This window comes from Ceratotherium simum, chromosome 2, assembly GCF_057802395.1.
Source record: "Ceratotherium simum simum isolate JZ-2026a chromosome 2, ASM5780239v1, whole genome shotgun sequence".
NCBI classification, from domain to species: Eukaryota; Metazoa; Chordata; class Mammalia; order Perissodactyla; family Rhinocerotidae; genus Ceratotherium; species Ceratotherium simum.
Genome location: NC_141901.1, coordinates 74604418 through 74624757, shown reverse-complemented (window position 1 = coordinate 74624757; position 20340 = coordinate 74604418). Strand labels below are relative to the sequence as shown.

Sequence of the window (20340 nt, the reverse complement as noted above, 5' to 3'; positions counted from 1 at the left end):
ACAAACTAACCCAGCTGGATATACACCCTCTCGGAGATCTAATTTTCTGCAGATTTTAAGACTCCTGCTTGTGCATGTACCTCCCCACTGCGGTAAGATGATAACTTTGCTCTTTTGAGTTCCTCAGGAACGTGATGACCCCTGAACAGAGAGTCTATGCTAATAGCCATCATCAACGAACACAGAAAGATCTGGTGTGGCACTGCCAGTCTGTAACACCTAACCCCTGCCCCTATACCCTGCCAGCCTGTATAATTGCTGTAAGATTTTGTGCCCCTTAACATGGTTCTTTGAGACATTAGTCAGCCATCTTCCCCTTTGCTAGCCAGCTGTAATAAACTGCCCTTTCTTTTCCATCATCTTGCCTCCTGACAATTGGCTTTTGTCTCACAGCGAGGAGATCCTACACTTTGTGTGGTAACAATTTCACTTGACACAAACTGCTTTAATCAACTTTGCTGATGGGAATTGTGAAGAATACATCCACCATATCAATCATAGTGTAAAAGTTCCAAAGATAGTGTTTCAGTAAAGATATCACAACTGGCATCTGGTGAATTGTACTACCATTTGCTTAAGATTTGTATAGACCACCATTATCCACCACAACCCATCTGGGTTTTGCAGGGATCAAATAGGTGAATTAAATGGGGATATGATGGGGCCAAACACTCCTTCATCCTTTATAACTTTATGGATAAAGAAAATGTGTTATATGTATACAATGGAAATCTTTTTAGCCATAAAAAAGAAAGAATTCTTGTCATTTGTGACAACATGGATAAACCTTGAGGGCATTATGCCAAGCGAAATAAGTCACACAGTGAAAGACAAATACTGTATGATCTTACTTATATGTGGAATCTGAAAACACCAAACCCATAGAAACAGAGAACAGATTGGTGGTTGCCAGAGACAGTGAGTAGGGAGTGGAAAATGAATGAAGTTTGTCAAAGGGTACACACTTCCAGTTATAAAATGAAGAAGTTCTGGGTGTGTAACATCCAGCATGCTGACTGTACTTAACAATCATGTATTGTATTTTTGAAAGTTGCTAAGAAAGTGGATCTTAAAAGTTCACCACATACACACAAAATTATAAGTGTTTGAGGTGCTGGATGTGTTTACTAACCTTACTGTGGTAATCATTTGCAATATTTCTATTGAAATATTAATATTAAAATAAAGGTGAGAGAAGATTTCTAATCAGAAACAATGTAAACTAGAAGACCGTGGAGCTTTATCTTTAAAGTAATGAGAGAAAAAACTATCAACTCTATTTCCCTACCCAGTGAAAATAATTTTCAAATATAAAGGTAAAATAAGGACTTTTTCAAATATACAAAACCTGAAGTGCATCAGCTGTAAACCGACACCACAGAAATGTTGAAGGAAGACCTTCAAGCAGAAGGAAAATAACATTAGATGGAAATCTGGATCTTCACAAAGAATATAGAGCACCTGAAACGGTAACTACAAGGATAATTGCAAAGACACGTCTTCCTTTTATTAACATCATTTGAAAGTATAAGTGACTTTTTAAAGCAAAGTAATAAGCACAGATTAAATGGTTTATAACATATGTAGTACTAATATGTATGACAACAATAGTACAAATCCAGGAGGGGAAAAAGAAAGTAATTGTAAGGTATTTGTACTACACATGAAATGTTATAATATCACTTAAGAAGGGACAGTGGTAACTTAATGATGTATACTACAAATCCTACCTCAAACACTAAAATAAAAAAAAAAAAAAGACGATAGCTAATAAGCCAAAGAGAAAAAATAGAATCATATAAAATACTCAATGAATGCAACAGAAGCCAGAAAGAGAGGGAAAGGAGAACAAAAATCCTGTGGGACAGGGGGCCAGCCCGGTCACATCTTCCTGTAATGTTCCTCAAAAAAAGAAAAAAAAATCATGTGGCGCAAGTAGAAAACACATAGCAAGATGGTAAATTAGAAATCAACTAATTGAAAAAAAAAACAAAAAAACAACAAGACCTAACTCTGTTGGCCTCCTGTTGTGACTGTAACAAATTACCACAAAGTTAGTGGCTTAAAGCAACCACAATAGGGGCCTGCCCGGTGGTGTAGTGGTTAAGTTCTCATGCTCCGCTTCAGAGGCCCGGGGTTTGCAAGTTCAGATCCCAGGCGTGGATGTATGCACTGCTCATCAAACCATGCTGTGGCGTCATCCCACATACAAAATAGAGGAAGATGGGCACAGATGTTAACTCAGAGCCAGTCTTCCTCAGCAAAAAGAGGAGGATTGGCAATGACATTAGCTCAGTCTTCCTCACCAAAAAAAACCAAAAAACTAACCACAATATAGTCTCTTTTAGTTCTGGAGGTCAGAGTCTAAAACAGATTCACAGGGTTGCCTTCCTTTTTGAAGCTCTAGGGGAGAATCCATTTCTTTGCCTTTTCTCACTCCTTGAGACTTTCTTCATTTTTTGGCTCATGTTTCTATCCTCCATCTCCAAAGCCGGCAGTGTAGCATTTATGAATCTTATTTTCTGTGCTTCCATTGTCACATTGCCTTTTCCGACCCTGACCCTTCTGTCTCCCTCTTATTAACCCCCCATGTGATTACATTGGGCCCACCCAGAGAATCTACAATAATCTCCCCATCTTAAGATGCTTAACTTAATCACATTTGCAAAGTCCCTTTTGTCATATGAGGTCACATATTCACAGATTCTGGGGATTAGGATGCTGCTTACAGGAAACCCTTTTTAACTGCAAAGACAGATAGAGGTTAAAAGTAAACGAATGGAAAAAGCATGTACCATGCTAGCACCAAGGAAAAGAAAGTCAGAGAGCTCAAAGTAAATTTCAGAGCACTGAATATCACTAGGAAAGGGAAGTTCACTTCACAAGGAAAAGGCATCAGTTCTTCAGGAGGACATAAAAATGAACATAGAGGCAAAAATTCTTAATGGAACATTTGCAAATTGAATACAACAATATATACCGAGGATATTATATCATGACCTACTGGGGCTTATACCAGGTAAACAAGATGGATTTTTCATTCAAAAATCAATAAATACAATTCACAAAATTAAGAGATTAAAGGAGAAAAATCATATGATCTTCATTGATGCAGAAAAAAAAATTGACAAAGGTCAACATACATTCTTCACTAAGAAAGAAAGAAAACCTGTCAGCAAAATTAGAAAAGAAAATACTGTGGATAATTGATCCAATTTAGATAAATGATATCAACGAAAACCTAAAATGAACACTCTACACCACAGTGAACTATTGAACATTTTCCATTTTAGATCAGGAGAAAAAAATGGATTCTTCTCTCACCAATGTGATTAAACCTGACACTAGAGAGCCTCAGGCAGTATTAGAGGTCCTACTTAGTGTAATAAAGCAAATGGGGGAAAAGGCATAAAGATTATGAGAAAGAAGCAAAACTGTCTTTCTTTACAAAAGAAATGATTGTTTTGCCTCAAAATAGCCTTCTCAACTTTGTCAAAAACATAGCCATTGACAGTCTCTGTATTTTATATATTCACGCAGACAACAGGAACAGAGAGAGGTTGGGGCCTTTCCTAGTCCAAATATATCAGGAAAGGGATTCATTAATTCATGTTTGATCAGGGACTTTTACCTGGACCAGTCAACTGGGTCAAGAGTGGACACCATATTCAGTCCAGCATGGAACAAGAGGGCACAAAATCATGTGCTGGAGATAGGATGGCATCGTCTTAAGTAAGAAGAATTCCATTGAAAGAAGAATTTTGAAGTCTGACTTTCAAGAAAGAGATACTGGAAAGAACATTCCAGAGTTGATAAATCAGTCACGTACAGTCATGAAAACAGAAATCACTTTTATTTGTTGAAATAGAATCCATTTGTATAGTTAATAGAAGAGCCGAGACCAAAAGTGGGGGCTTGTGAAACAACTTGCATGAAGAAGCAATAATCTAAAGCTGGAGAGACAAGTGTCGAGGTGTTGATACTGAAGCTCAGAGACCTGGGCTTCACAGCAGAAAGTGACAACACACAGGGCCTATCTTGTGGGAGTTGGAGTAATGGAGGAGATAAGCCTGCTCCCAGACACCGTCTGAAGCATACAAGAAGTGAGGGAAACCCCAAATTGTCCTTTCCTCCCCACTCACAATTTTCATCCAGTGCCTCATACATTGGCTGAACCCAGCAGGAAGCCAACAGAAAGGAGAAATGGGATATCATGCTGTAGATGCAATTTCCACTGCAATAGAGAGCAGGAAGAAAGGAGCAGGAGAGATCTCAGAGCAAACAGGCAAAGACCAGCAATGGTGTCAACTCCAGATACTGGTATTAGAGAAACAGAAAAAAGTTCCTATAAGAAAAAGGGCTGAGAAAAACTCATGAGCTCATTGTTAACAAGTTTATTTACTTCTAATAATCGCTCAGACCTTAAATGGAAAACCACTTTGACTATTTACTTAAGGTCAGAAAACTTTTGCACTGGCCTCACTCTGGGACTCGGCTTCAGAGCTATAAAACCCAAACTCTGCTCTGTGACAGAGCCTGCACATTGGACTTGCCTCCTCCAATCCAGCTATGGAGAGCCTTACTGCAGGCCATTCATGTAATCTTTCTACTTGGAATCGTCTGTGTTTTGGTTCTTTCAGATCCAAGAACACAACATTCTCAGCACAAGTCTTTAGTGTTTTGATTATGAGTTACAACAAAGATATTTATTACCACTTGAAATGATAAACAAATAATACACTTGTTCATTCATCCAGTCATTCATCTATTTATTCATTCTTTCAATCACCACCCACCCTGGGCTTTCTTATGCTTTAATGTTAATATGTTGGATCCTTAGGACTCAAAAATGAACATCTCCTGAAGAAGCATGGAATTTTATTTCCAAGAAATACAAATTAGATTGAAGCTAAACTTAAGGAAAGACTGCTCACTTATTATTGCCTACATAATATTATTTATTTAAGGTCCCTATATAGTGGAAGCTCCATGAAGAAAAGAGTTTTATCTGTCTTGTTCCATTCTTTCTTCTTAGAGCCCAGCAACTGATAGGTACAGAATGAGAATTGAGCAGAAATTCCAAATAAATTAATCTGATAGTTAGTGCATATGAAAAATAGATGCATAAAAATTATTAATTAAATGAAAAGCATGTTTTTTTTTTTGTTCTTTAATTCATGGTGTATTAATTTCCTGTTGGTGCTATCACAAATTACCATAAACTTAGTTGTTTAAAATAACACAAATTTATTCTTTTACCATTCTGGAAATCAGAAGTCAAAACTGGGTTGACAGGGTTGCTTTCCTTCCAGAGGCTCTTAGGGAGAATCTTTCCTCACCTTTCTAGCTTCTGAAGATATTTTTATTCTTTGGCTCATCTTGCATTTTCAAAGACAACAGTGTAGTATCTTCCAGTCTCTCTTTCTTTCTGTAGTCACCTCACTTTTTTTCTGACTTTTAGCCCTCTACCTCCCTCTTATAATGACCCTTGAGATTACAAGGGCCCACCTGAATGATGTACCCATGTCAAGATCCCTAACTTAATCACATCTGCAAAGACCTTTTACCATGTAAGGGAACATATTCGCAGGTTCTGGCAATTATATATGGACATCTTTGGGGAGCCATTATTGAGCCTACCACATAGTGTCTCTAGTTTAAGAGATTGGAAAGTCTGTTTAATTCAAGTCTCAATGGGAAGAGATATTTCTATAGAGTAGCTTGCTTTTCCGTTAAACTCTCCAATTTACTGGCCACATATTAATTACAGTGAGGTTTCTCTTTTAAAAAGGTAAAGCCACTCTTCCTTCTGAACACTTGAAGTCACAGCTGGACAGAGCAGTTTAAAATCTCTAGTGCAGATGTGTTAACATCTTCACAGAGGCACAGATGCTGTGACATCCAATTTCATGGAGGAGACTGCCAGGAAAGTTTCTTTTGTTCCACTGGCCTTTAAATCACCCTAGAGACCTTAATCTGGTGTCTAAAATGCAAACTACTTATTACCTCAACTGAGGTAATAATTTGAAGAGTTCGTGTAATTCTTGCAATTGAAAAACCATCATGTTTGCATCATCCTTTTGTCTTTACAGCAAAAGTATATGCAGCACATTCTATGTCTAAAAATACTCTGAGGGGATGCACAGAAACATGGTCCCTGTCCTCAGATGAACTTTACTATCTAATTGCAAACAAATACTAGACCCCAGTTAGTTGTACCTGGGCAAGGGCTCTAGTTATTACCTGGACCTGTGTGCTTCTACTTTAATAGGGGTCTGTGAGTCCATCCAGTATCTGAGTATCAATGCCAAGTTGGATCCTGAATCAGGAGTCCTTGAATGTTTGGGTATTCCCATTTCCCCAGGGCCTATGTACTCAAGAAATGGTCAGTGGTCTACTAGAGGGAGGGCAGGAGAAATCATTTTCATTATTCTTTCCTGGAGTTCCAGGGTCATTCTTCTTGAGGACCTGGCGTCTCCTCCAGGTGAGGGGTTCGAGGTCTGAAATTGGCTCAGATCAAGGCTAAGAATTGTAATCCTTTTTATTGGGGCTAAAAATCAATAGCCTCCTCATAAACCATCCTTAACTTCATTGATTCTTTTCTCCCTATCCCTCTTGACCATGTTCTGTTGATCATCTTCTGAATTCTCTATGGTCAGGTTAGGCTGTCACTCTAACCTTGCTGTTCAACTATCACTGCATCCACTTGGATTCTGATGTTTAAATGCCAACACCTGGCCTCCATGTGTCAGAGTTGCTCATCCCCACCACTGTCAGGAGTCCAGTTCTGCAATGGCACGTTGTCCCACCCACCCTGACATACAGCAGGGAGGCTGCCACCGAATGTTAAGGATGACAGGATCCCTCTTACCAGTGCATGTTCTTGTTTTTCAGTAATTCTAACACCTTAAAGCTATAATTCAAAGATAGACCAATGTTACTGCAATAAACAAAAAATTAAAAAAAAAAAAAAAGAAAATAGAGGCCTCTCTAGCTAAGATTTTAAAGGATTGCCCGAAACTTTACGGCTTAGTTTTGATGTGAATATAAGGATTAAAAAAACAAGTCCAAAATGAAAACAAGATTAGAATGCAAATTTTGTGTTTTCCAGCACTCTGATTCTTAGCCTTAAATCCCTCATTAAACTAGCTGATGTAATAACATCAGCAATGAGTAATTTACCATCTAGTGGTCAGTTTCACATCTCTATTAGTATTTATTAGTAGTACTATGCTTCACATTTTCCTTTTTATTTATAAATAGATAATACCAGCTTTCTTTACAAATTTCAAAAGATAGAATATATGATGAAAACTATGTGTCCCTCCCACTCATGATCCCACCCAGGTCTCCTCAGAAGGAACCAACGTTACTAGTTTTCATGAATTCTTTTTTTCCACAGATACCACACTATACACACTGTTTTGCACCTCATATTTTTCACCTTAAAATATATCTTGAAGAATATTATATATAAGTTTATGTAACTTCTATTGTCGAATTATTTAATAGCTATCTAGAATTCTACAACAGGTATGTACAAAACTTTATATTATCAATCTTTACATTAAAAGAAGTACCTCAATGAATCTCATTTATGTGTGTGTGTGTTTTTTTCCTAAAAGTGAACATGTATTTTTCCATGTATTTTCCTAAAAGTGAATATGTTAAATCAAGGCATAAATACATTAAAATGTAAGAAATATTAGGACAACTTCTAAATAGAAATTGTACACTTTACATTCCCATATAAGACTATTTTTCCATACCTTTCTAACACAATTTGGTATCAAATTTATTAATCCTTGTCAATCTGAAAAGTGAAAGATTATATCTGGTGGGTTTAGTTTTATTTCTCTAATTATGAGTGAGGTTGAATATCTTTTATTCAATTTAATCCTATTTAAGCTAAAACACATCAAAAATAGCGTGGAGCATATATGCACATTGTATAATTTCCTTAAAAGAAAGAGAAGCTAATCCTATTTAATCAGTGAGCTCAGGCCCTTCAGCCCCCAGCCAACTACTTTAGCAGGAATAGACAGGATTGCAGATGCTTCAGTGGCAAGGGTGTTCAGGGCCCGTGCAATCCAGGGAGTTTTATCCTTTTCTGTAGTCTCAATCAGATTTCTCAGACGATTTATCTCTGCATTCATCTCCTCAGATTTCTTCCTAAATCCTTCATTAAGCAGCTCCTCTTGGTTCTAAGACAAAAGGTGTGGGAGGAAGAAAAGGTAAACCTTTGAAAATCTCCATTTTCTCAAGAGTCAGATATTATATTTAAGAACTTTGTTAAACTCTCTTTTACACAGAAAAGTACTGTTTCTTATTAGATCTTCAGAGGATAACATTTGAAGCAGATAATATCTGCCGAATTGGACCAGGACAATGAGAGGAAGGACAGTTTACAACTTTACTAATATTCATGCTCAACTAGGAGTTTGCTAGGGTGCTAAGCCAAGCATGAGGACAAATGCAATAACATGTTTCCACCAAAAATGTGGGTTAGGAGGGAGCCGTTAGTTCACTTTCACAAATTTTCAGTCCCACTTGGGATGGCATGGTCACCCATATGGTAGAAATAATGGAAACTTATAAGCTGATCAAGAAATCTGATATAAACACTTCTAGATGGGAAAAGAAAGAATTCCCACAATGCTATGTGGTGATTTAGGCAAGCTATCCACACCTAGAGACAACCGCAGCAAATTTAGAAGGCGTAGGCTCGCTATACTTCTAAGTCTGGACATATCTGATAGTTTTAGGTCAGCATAGATCCAAATTAGAACCTTTGGTGCTAGTCGAGTTCCTGATAATTGACAGTGATCTTGGTGATGCACCTGGTTGCTGCTTATATTAAAAACACCTGGTTGAAATATCTACTTGATAATCCATGAAACCCTGTTTAATTTGGGCTCCAGGAGATCTTCCTAGAATCCTACCAGTATAGCAACTCAAATCTTGGAGAGTTTATTTATATTCTCCAACAACTTGGAGGGGCCACGGTCATCCTGGACTCTCCAGTGTCTCAGTGTGGAGCAAAATTCAAAGGCCTCTCAAAAAGCCAGGATGCAGTATGGTGAATCTGATGCAGTAAATGGCAGTAGTGCTTCTCTCTGATTTTGCTTTAACTTTCGCCCATTCCTTCCTGATGTACCAGGGCCATGACTGTCAGGAACTACTGAGGCCATGTCATACTTACCATCAGCATGTGCTCCAGTATCCTCCTCTGCTCTCTCAGATCATTCTCTCTTTCCCACTCCAGCTTCCTTCTCAGTTGGGCTAGATTTTCCTTCAGGCTTCTCTCTTGAGCCTCCATCTGCTGCTGCTGTTCCCACAGTTGCTGCCTTAGCCATGCCTGTTCCTCCTCTGCTGCCTCCTTCCTGGCTCGCTCCACTGCCCCATGAAGGTTTTAGAAAGAGAAGAAAGTAACAGATCAGGCCTGAGCTCTACCACCTTGAGAACAGAGACCAAATTAAATTTGAAAGAGAGGGTGAGATATCTCAGAATTCCCTCCCATGGCCACACCATCAAGAGCAGATTTGAGAATGTGATGGAAAAGGCCTTGACTGTCTGGCTGATGTTCAGCCACAACTCTGCTTGTTATTTTCAGATTCAGTAGAATGTGCATTTCACAGAAGGACAGGAAGCTCAGGGTTTTGGAAAGATCTTCATTTGATCTTTGCTGGGCACTGCAGAGGGCACTGCAGGAATCTACCTTCCCCACTGAGAGTTGAGCCCTGCCCCGTACCTGCTGTGGCCTTCTCTCTTTCAGTGAGGGCTCTGTCTGCCTACAGGATGGAGTTCTCTATTGCCGCCTGCGACTGCAGGAAGCTCTGCAGGACCTCATTCGCCTGAGGAATCAAGGAGGAGCAAAGAAGTTAGATTTCCAGAGGAAATTTGTTCTGTACAAACAAGTCCATCCACATCATTTTTACTTTCTTCTTAAAATGCTCCAGAATCCCAACAAAGTGTCCAAGCTCCTTAGTGTGAACAGAGACCCTCCTGATCTCCCTCAAGTCCCTCTCCCAGTGCAACTTCCCCCTCCTCGCTCTAGATTTCAGCAAATCAGAATTATGTGCAGCTGCACAAACCCACAATCTCCGATGCTTTCATATATTTGCATGTTTACCTGCGGCTCTTCCCTTTGGACAACATCTCAGCCCGGACAACATGTACAAATACTTCAAAACTTACATCCCCCTTCTCTTCTGGCAAGTTTTCCTAGACTACATGCCTATTGTGAAATGCAGAGTCTACTATATGCTGATGTTCTTCCCTGCCACTTGCTAGATGTGTTACTTTAGGCAAGTTATTTAACCTTCCTATGCCTCCTCATTCACATCTATAAAATGTGGACAATCAGAGTAGATGCTTCATAACATTTTTGGAGGATTAAACTAAAATGTCTAGAGAAAGAGCTGAACAATATGCATATAAGCAATAGCAGCTCAGTAGATGTTAATTGTATTATTATTGTTACATTTATTACCACCACCAATGCAGCCCAGGATCATAGATTCATGAGTGTTAACGCTCTGTATGCAATTGTCTATGTATTTGACTTCGTTCTCATTTTTGATCTGCCTTGAATGCAAAGACTCTGCCTTTAACCTGTAAATCATCAGCACTCGGCAATTAAATGTAATGTTGTTGGATGAAGAAATGAATAATTTCTGTTCTGTCTCTCGTGGATTTCAGAAATCCATACTCATTTTTGGAAAATGGACATTTTTACTCTCCTCAGGAATAAATAGCAAACATTTCTACTCTCCTCAGATCTGAATAGCAAATAGTGGACCTTAAAAGCTAAAGCTGTCACAATATCCCCATGCTCTCTTATTACCCACAACTGGTGCTGTGCTCTCAGATTGTCAGGAGACACCCTTGGCTCTATTCTGTAGGCTTCCCATGCTCTGCTTCTTCCTCACCTTCACTCCTTTCCTGGGCACTTGCTGATAGTCCCATTCAATCCTTTCTTTTGCTTTCCTGTAGAGCTTGTATCCTCCAGGAACAGAGAAAGTTCCTGCTAAAATACATTCCATTAAGGCCTTTGAAAGTTGATCAAGTTTAGCCTGGCAGTATTTAACAGATGCCTCTTCATTTTGCAGCAAGAAACCCTCCTTCTTATTCTTTATGATTTCCTGCAAGAGAAATGTAGAGGGATGTCACCAGAAGAAAGGAACAGAGGAGATAAAATTCCAAAGAATCTTAGATATGTGGTCTAACTGTGGCCCTTGTAAGAAAAGCATTCTAGAGGAGCAGCACAAGCAATGTAGCAAGAATTAAGAGATTTACTCCCAACTCTGAAAACTCTCTCCAAGACCCTGCTAAAGCTTCATAACCTTCCTGGGCCTCAGGTTCTTCATCTGTGAAATGTTGAGGTTGCATTGCATATACTCTATAGTTCCTAGTAGCTGTAACATCCTGTGATTCTATCTTCAAGAATACAATGACACAATTAAAAAGAAAATAAATATAAATCATGAACTTTTAAGAGAGTCTTTCCAGGGAAATCAAGTCTCCAGGAATAGGAGTGAGTACACCTAGAGAGCAACCAGCTCAGAAACGACTTAGAAGAGCTTTGGAACCACGCCACAACTCACTAGGAGAGGAGAAATCAATGCTGATTTTGCTTGAAAGATCAGACAGATCCTGGATAAATTTTCCAAGCTTTGAGGAAAAAGAAGGAAATAGAGTCCTTTAGAATTCTTTCTCATGAGAATCCAGACTATTTTACCCTGTATAGGAGATGAGCTATGGGATGAATATGTAGAACTCCAGGCATCATTCCACAAGGGCAAGTATCAAGAAGGGCAAATGCTAAGACAAAGTACCATGAGCTTCTTCTGGAACTCCTGCTGGTCATCCTTGAAGGAGTGCTCCATAAAGACTGCAATAGCTTCCTTCTCACAGGCTGTGTGCACACCTAGCAGCTCCTGGAGCGTGTCTGTGGGGAATCTTATTCTCTGGGCCATCTGCTCACTGTAGTGGTCAGCTGCCTTCTGCATGGCCACTGAGTTTTCACACTGGGCCAGAGTTGTCACTGCATTCTCCAAACAAGGAACCCCTCCACTGTTGATAGTATCCACATAGGTCACAACCAGAGTCCCCAGTCCTGAGTAAAGCAGGAAACAGAGATAAATGTCAATTTCTCACTCAATGAGATTACGATTCTAAAACCATACACACACTCTGCCACACGCCTACTTACTTCTACTATTATCACCTTCATTTGCACATTTACTCCTCTTCTATTTCCTCCAGGCCATCACTTTTGAAAAATGTTAAGTACCTACCTTCACCTAACATAATCAGAGGTGTCTGGAAAAAAGCATTTCACATTAACAAAAAATAAGAGAAAAATAGACCACACAGGAAGGTAAATTAGGCAAGATAATTCAGATAATATTTATTCTGAATTCTTAAGTTTCCAGTGGACTTTCAGGGACTCAGAAAATACTATTTATTTGGATTGGTTTAAACTCCCAAGAAGTCTCCTTGAGAAAAGCGCTTATTATATAGGACTTCCTTGAGAAGATAATGTACTCTATTTTTATACCCAGTTAGTGATTTTATCATCAATGGTGGGGTTCTTCTTAAATGTGGGAACCCCAGTTATCAGTGACAATGTTTGGGGTTCTGAAAAGGGATTTGTTAATCCCATGACGAGAGATAATTACTGAAACACATACACATTTCTCTCTAGGGTGTAAATAGTTATTTATACACTTTTATACAAAATGAAACAAAACTACTGAAAACATATTATAATTAAATAGTCAACATATATTATGCCACTCAGGAATATGATTTTGAAAAAGGAAACTCACGATTCCCAGTGACTTTGACTCCTTCCCTGAGGGTCTTTGTCCTTGCCTTGGTGAAGATATAAGAACAGAAATTATTTGATTGTTCCTTGAATTTAGGATCTAATTGGTTTTCCAAAATATCCTCAATACAGGCTAGGAGCTCCTTTTCATGTGTTGGCCGGTCAAAGACAAAACACTTCCGTTTTGGAAAAAAATGCTTGATATACTCTCTGGTTGTGTTGGAATTTTTAGCTTTGGAATTTGCATCTGAGGAAGAGAGAAAACGGAGTTATAGTAAGCACAGTCTTGGAACAAGACAGCTAAATATTTTTATAACTGAGGATTTTCGATTGTTGGAGACTTCTGTGCTTATAGAACTCCTTTAACATATTCATACAATTGCAAATCAAACTCATATGAATGACATATCACTGGAGAGAAATTTTAGGACATCTGCCCCAGGTAAAAAAACTTATGGCTGGTATCCACAGAGCCAAACACGGTGCCTGATTTGTTAGATGTTTATCAAATGAATGATATAATGAATGATGGTCAAATATTATTCTGGCCTACTCCAACCCATGTTGGAAGTAAACTGTAGGAACAAAATGAAGAGGAGTAACAAACAAAGATAATGGAGTAATGATTAACATAGGACATATGATACCTTATTCAGCGAAGGAAAACTTCATTGATTGATGCTAATAAGAATTCACATACTACAAATAAGACTATTTTTTAGTAGAAACTCTGAAGACTAAACACGGCCTACATGTAATTTAAAGAACTCACCACTACTCCATAAACATGTTGGTTTTGTCAAGTATTCACTCACATAAATGCAATTCATTAAAAGATTTTATTAACTTAAAATGAGATAAGTGAATAAATATATTAGAATTAAAAGGATGACATGATGAGGAAAGTAAAAGGAAGGATCTGGCTATTATCAGAAATAATAAAAAAGTTGTTCTGGTTCAAGATGCGATGCAGGAAGATCCTGAACTCACCACCTCCCACAAACACACCAAATCTACAAATATATATGGAAGAATTTCCTCTGAAAAAAACCTAAAAAAGTGTTGGAGCAACCCCTTCACATTGGGCTGAGAGGGAAACCACATTGAAGTGGGTGAAAAAGGCTGAGACAAAATCTCGCCATAAACCCCACACCTGGTGCTGTGACCCACAATCAGGAAGGAACTCAAAACCCTGAGCTTTTCCCTGAGGTCATCTCAGACTTTAAGACCAGCTCCTGAGAGACAAGCCTCCAAAATATCTGGCTTTGAAGACCAGTGGGGCTCATGCCCACAAGACCAATGGGGCTGTGGTGAACTGAGAAATGGCTCTTAAAGGGCTCACATGCAGACTCACCTGCCCCAGAGCCCAGTGCAGAAACAGCCCTTTGAAAAGTGCCCAGACTTTATGTGAAAGGCTCATTTGCTAATTTTAAAGCATTGGTCTGAGGGGCCTGCTGGGATATTCTCTGGAAACAGAGGCTAGTGGGTGCCATCTTCCTGCTCCCAGTCTGCCTTGCTAAAGCGAACAGGTGCCATCTTGTTAAAAAAACATTTATTTCTTTTCTTTTCTGTTTGCTTTTTCTTTTTTTTCCTTTTCATTTTCTTTTCCTTTTTTTTTTTTCTCCTTTTGGTGAATGCCATCTTGGCACTACCTTTCTGCCTCACTTCAGCCAGTGTCTACCGTATTTCCACTCTTTCTCTGCCATGCTCCAGAGTGCCGGTATCTCCAGGGAGGGAGCTTCTACACACATCCAGTGCCCCAGTTTTTACATCTGGTTACTTTGTTTTTGTGGCTGCCACCCAGGGAATGTCCCTTGATTGTCTGGCTCTGGAGGCTACAGGGGCTTGCATTACTGGGTCCCAGGGGACTGAAATAATTTAAAAGATAGTTTTTGGTAGACTACCATCCCTAGGCATTGCACAGACAGCAGACTAAAACACCTCCAGCTTTTTTGTGAAAGAGGCTTTTTTGTTTGTCCTTGAGCTTCAGCCTTAGGGACAGGCTTCAGGTTTGGCACACAGGCAGGGGCTGCAAAGATGTGCTCAGAGAACATAGGATGGGGACGTCATCCTTGCCCTCTCTCTCTCTCTGCCTCACTATAGCTCACCAGTATCTCTTAGAAAGGAGCATATACACTCATTTGGTGCCCTGTTGTTTGTGACTGCTGTCCAGGAGACACTTCCAGATCACTTGGCTCTGGTAACCAGTGGGGCTTATGCTTGTGGTCCCACAGAACTGTATGTATTTGCATTTTTAAAGCTGCTGTCTGAGAGTCTGGCTTCCAATCAGCCTGAATCTAGGTACTAACTCAGATCCTCCCCTTTGGGACACTGACTGGTCTTGGCACACCCTCAACTACTAGGAGATATTAAAAACAAAATAGGCTACTTGGACAATCACAAAGGTTTGAGACACAACCAGGAGCCAGCGCAGGGTTAAACTATGAGGTTCATCTCCTACATAAGGCCAACCCTTCAAGACTGAGAGAGGTGGCTGTTTCATCTAATGCATAGAAACCTATACAGAGAGTCGAACAAAATGAAGAAACAAACAAATATGTTCCAAACAAAAGAACAAGATAAGACCTCAGAAAGAAAAAAACCCTAATGAAATGGAGAAATGTAATTTACCTGATAAAGAGTTCAAAGTAATAATCATAAAGATCCTCACCGAACTCAGGAGAAGAATGCAGGAACACAGTGAGAACTTCAACAAAGAGATAGAAAATATAAGAAAGTACCAAACAGAAGTCACAGAGTTGAAAAAAACAATAACTGAACTGCAAAATACACTGGGGAGTTCAACAGCAGACCAGATAAAGCAGAAGAAAGGGTCAGTGAACTTGAAGACAGAGTAGAGGAACTCATCCAGTCATAGCAACAAAAAGAAAAAAGAATAAAAAAAAGAGAATATAGCTTAAAGTAATTATGGAACAGCATCAAGCAGACTAATATTCATATTACAGAAGCCCCAGAAGGAGAAAAGAGGGAAAGAAAAGGGCATAAAAATTATTTGAAGAAATACGGGCTGAAAATTTCCCTAACCAGAGGAAGGAAACAGACTTCCAGATCCAGGAATCCCAGAGGGTTCCAAATAAAAGGAACCCAAGGAGACCCACAGGAAGACATATTATAATTAAAATGTCAAAAGTTAAAGACAAGCAGAGAATTTTAAAAGCAGCAAGAGAAAGGCAACTTTTTGTGTACAATAAATCCCCAAAAGACTATCAGCAGATTTTTCTGCAGAAATTTTGCAGGCCAGAAGGAAGTGGTATGATATATTTAAAGTGCTGAAAGAGAAAAACTTCCTACCAAGAATATTCTACCCAGCGAAGTTATCATTCATAATTGAAGGAGAAATAAAGAGTTTTCAAGACAGGCAAAACCTAAAGGAGTTCTTCAGCACGAAACTGGCCTTATAAGAAATGTTGAAGAGAATTCTTTCATCTGAAAAGAAAGAGTGCAAATTAGTAACAAGAAAACATATGAAAGTATAAATCTCACGGGTAAAGGTACATATATAGTAAAGGTAGTGGATTAATCACTTACAAAGTTAGTATGAAGTTTAAAAGACAAAAGTATCAAAAGTAAATGTAACTACAATAATTAGTTAAAGGATACACAAAATAAAAAGATGTAAAATGTGACATAAAAAACATGAGACATGGTGGGATGTAGTAATAATGTAGAGCTTTAGAATGCATTGAAACTTAAGTTGTTATCAACTTAAAATAGATTGTTGTAAATATAGGTTGTTATATGTAAGCCTTGTGGTAATCACAAAGGGAAAACATATAGTAGATATACAAAGAAAGTCATCAAACCACAAAGGAAGAAAGCAAGAGAAGAAGAAAGAAACAGAGGAACTATAAAACAAACATGAAACAATTAACAAAACGGCAATAAGTACATACCTGTCAATAATTACTTTAGATGTAAATGGACTAAATTCTCCAACGAAAAGACATCGAGTGGCTGATTGGATAAAAAATAAGACCTACCTATATGCTGCCTACAAGAGACTCACTTCAGAAATAAGGACACACACAGAATGAAAGTGAAGGGATGGAAAATATATTCCTTGTAAATGGAAACCAAAAGAAAGCCGGAGTAGTTTTACTTATAGCAGACAAAACAGACTTTAAAACAAAAACTGTACTAAGACAAAGAAGGTCATTACATAATGATAAAGTGGTGAATCCAACAGAAGGAAATAAAATTTGAAAATATTTAGGAGTACAAATACCGTAAATATTTAGGAATGCAAATATTGTAAGTATTTGTAAATATAACATTTGTAAATATTATAAAAATATAATATTAGGATATAGTATTTATAAATATTTATATATTTAGGGGCTCTCGATATAGCAGCCCCTAAATATACTAAGTATATATTAACAGATCTAAAGGGAGAAATAGCAATACAATAATAGAAGGGGACTTTAGCAGCCCACTTACATCAATGGATAAATGATTGAGACAGGAAATCAATAGGGAAGTGTTGGCCTTAAACGACATGTTAGACCAGATGGACTTAGATATATACAAAACATGCCATCCAGAAGCAACGGAATACACATTCTTCTCAAGTGCACATGGAATTTTCTCCAGGAGAGATCACATCTTGGGTCACAAATCAAATCTTAACAAATTTAAGAAGATTGAAATCATATCAAGCATCTTTTCTGACCACAGTGGTATGAAACTAGAAATCACTTATAAGAAGAAAACTGGAAAAAACACAAACACATGGAGTCTAAACAACATGCTACTAAACAACCAATGGGTCTTTGAAAAAAATCAAAGAAGGAATCAAAAAATACCTTGAGACAAATGAAAATGAAAATACAACGTTCCAAAATCTACAGGATGCAACAAAAGAAGTTCTAAGAGGGAAATTTATAGTGGTACTGGCCTACCTCGGGAAGCAACAAAAATCTCAAACAATCTAACCTTATGCCTGAAGGAACTAGAAAAAGAAGAATAAACAAAACCCAAAGTTAGTAGAAGGAAGGAAATAATAAAGATCAGAGTGGAAATAAAGGAAATAGAGACTAAAAAGACAATAGAAAAGATTAATGAAACTGAGGTGATTCTTTGAAAAGATAAATAAAATTGACAAACTTTTAGCTATATTCACCAAGAAAAAAGAGAGAGGACTCAAATAAAATCAGAATGAAAGAGGAGACATTACAACTGATACCACAGAAATACAAAGAATCATGAGAGGTTACTATGAAACATTATACACCAACAAATGGAACAACCTAGAAGAAATGGATAAATTCCTAGACATATACAACCTTCCAAGACTGAATCATGAAGAAAAAAAATTTGAACAGACCAATTACTAGTAAGGACATTGAATCAGTAATCAAAAACCTCCCAACAAACAAAAATCCAGGACCAGGCTGCCACATTGGTGAATTCTACCCAGCACTCAAAGAAGAATTAACACATATCCTTATCAAACTCTTCTAAAAATTAGAAGAGGAGAGAACACTTCTAAACTCTTTTTATGAGGCCAGCTTACTCTAATACCAAAACTAGATAAGGACACCACAAGAAAAGAAAATTACAGGCCAATGTCCCTGATGAATACAGATGCACAAATCCTCAACAAATTTAGCAAACCCAAAATGACAATATATTAAAAGAGTCATTTGCCATGATCAAGTGGGATTTACTCCAGGGATGCCATCCAGGCATCCCACTTGATCATGGCAAATAGGCACAAATCAATCACTGTGATACACCACATTAACAAAATGAGGAATAAAAAACCAAATGATCATCTCAATTGATGCAGAAAAATCATTTGACAAAATTCAACGCCTACTTATGATAAAATCTCTCAACAAAGTGGGTATGGAGGGAATGTACCTCAACATAATAAAGGCCATATATGACAAGCCCACAGCAAACATCATACTAAATGGTGAAAAACTGAAAGCTTTTCCTCTAAAATCGGGAACAAGACAAGAATGCCCACCGTTTCCACTTTTATTCAACATGTATTGGAAGTCTTAGCCAGAGCAATTAGGCAAGGAAAAGGAAAAAAAGTCATCCAAATTGGAAAGGAAGTCAAATTGTCATTATTTGCAGATGACATAATATTATATGTAGAAAACCCTAAAAACTCCACCAAAAAACTGTTAGAGCTAATCAATGAATTCAGTAAAATTGCAGGATACAAATCAATATATAGAACTCTGTTGCATTTCTATACTAATAATGACCTACCAGAAAGACAAATTAGGAAAACAGCCCCATTTATGACTGTGTCAAAACAATAAAATACCTAGGAATAAATTTAACCAACTAAGTGAAAGACCTGTACACTGAAAACTGTAGGACATTGATGAAAAAAAAATTGAAGACAAAAATGAATGAAAAAATATCCAGTGTGCACAGACTGGAAGAATTAATATTGGTAAAATGTGGATACTATTCAAAGCAATCTATGGATGCAAAGCAATCCCTATCAAAATTCCAATGCCATTTTTCACATAACTAGAATAAACAATTCTAAAATTTGCATGGAACCACAAAAGACCCCAAATAGTCAAAATAATCTTGAGAAAAAAGAACAAAGCAAGAGATATCACACTCCATGACTTCAACCTACACCACAGAGCTATGGTAAGCAAAATAGTTTGCTATTGGCATAACAACAGACACATAGATCAATAGAACAGAATAGGGAGCCCAGATATAAACCCATGCATATATGGTCAATTAATTTGCAACAAAGGAGCCAAGATTATACAATGGGGAAAGGACAATCTCTTCAATAAACGGTGCTGAGAAAACTGGACAGTCACATTCAAAAGAATGAAACTGGACCACCATCTTATACCATATACAAAAATTAACTCAAAATGTATTAGACTTGAATGTAAGACCTGAAACCGTAAAACTCCTAGAAGTTTTACATAGGTAATAAGCTCCTTGACATCAGTCTTAGTGATAATTTTTTGGATTTAACACCAAAAGCAAAGGCAACAAAAGCAAAAATAAACTACATCAAACTAAAAAGCCTCTGCACAGCAAAGGAAACCATCAACAAAATGAAAAGGCAACCTATAGAATGGGAGAAAATATTTGCAAAACATGTATCTGATAAAGGGCTCATATCCAAAATATATAAAGAACTCATACAGCTCAATAGAAAAAAAGCAAACAACCCAATTAAAAGATGGGCAGCGGATCTGAATAGAAATTTTTCTAAAGAAGACACACAGCTATCCAACAGGTATCTGAAAACACGCTCCATGTCACTAATCATCAGGGAAATGCAAACCAAAGTCACAATGATATATCACCTCACACCTGTTAGAATGGCTATTCTCAAAAAAACAAGAAATAACAAGTGTTGGCAAGGATGTGGTGAAAAGGGAACGCTTGTGCACTATTGGTGGCAATGTAAATTGGTATAGCCACTCTGTAGAAGAGTATGGAGATTCTTCAAAACATTAAAAATAGATCCATATGATCCAGCATAT

At 37.8% G+C, this 20340-nt stretch overlaps 1 protein-coding gene across 1 annotated transcript in view; it reads right to left on the bottom strand.

Annotated features, from left to right (window-relative positions):
* Positions 1-4487: 4487 nt before the first annotated feature.
* The window catches only part of LOC101390877 (guanylate-binding protein 6-like), a 30131-nt gene continuing 14278 nt past the window's right edge, over positions 4488-20340 (bottom strand). Inside the window, 6 exon segments of the mRNA XM_014779914.2 lie at positions 4488-8204; positions 9203-9396; positions 9752-9854; positions 10932-11144; positions 11838-12118; positions 12834-13079. Of these exon segments, the coding sequence (XP_014635400.2) occupies positions 7983-8204; positions 9203-9396; positions 9752-9854; positions 10932-11144; positions 11838-12118; positions 12834-13079 (1259 nt within the window). The 3' untranslated portion in view covers positions 4488-7982.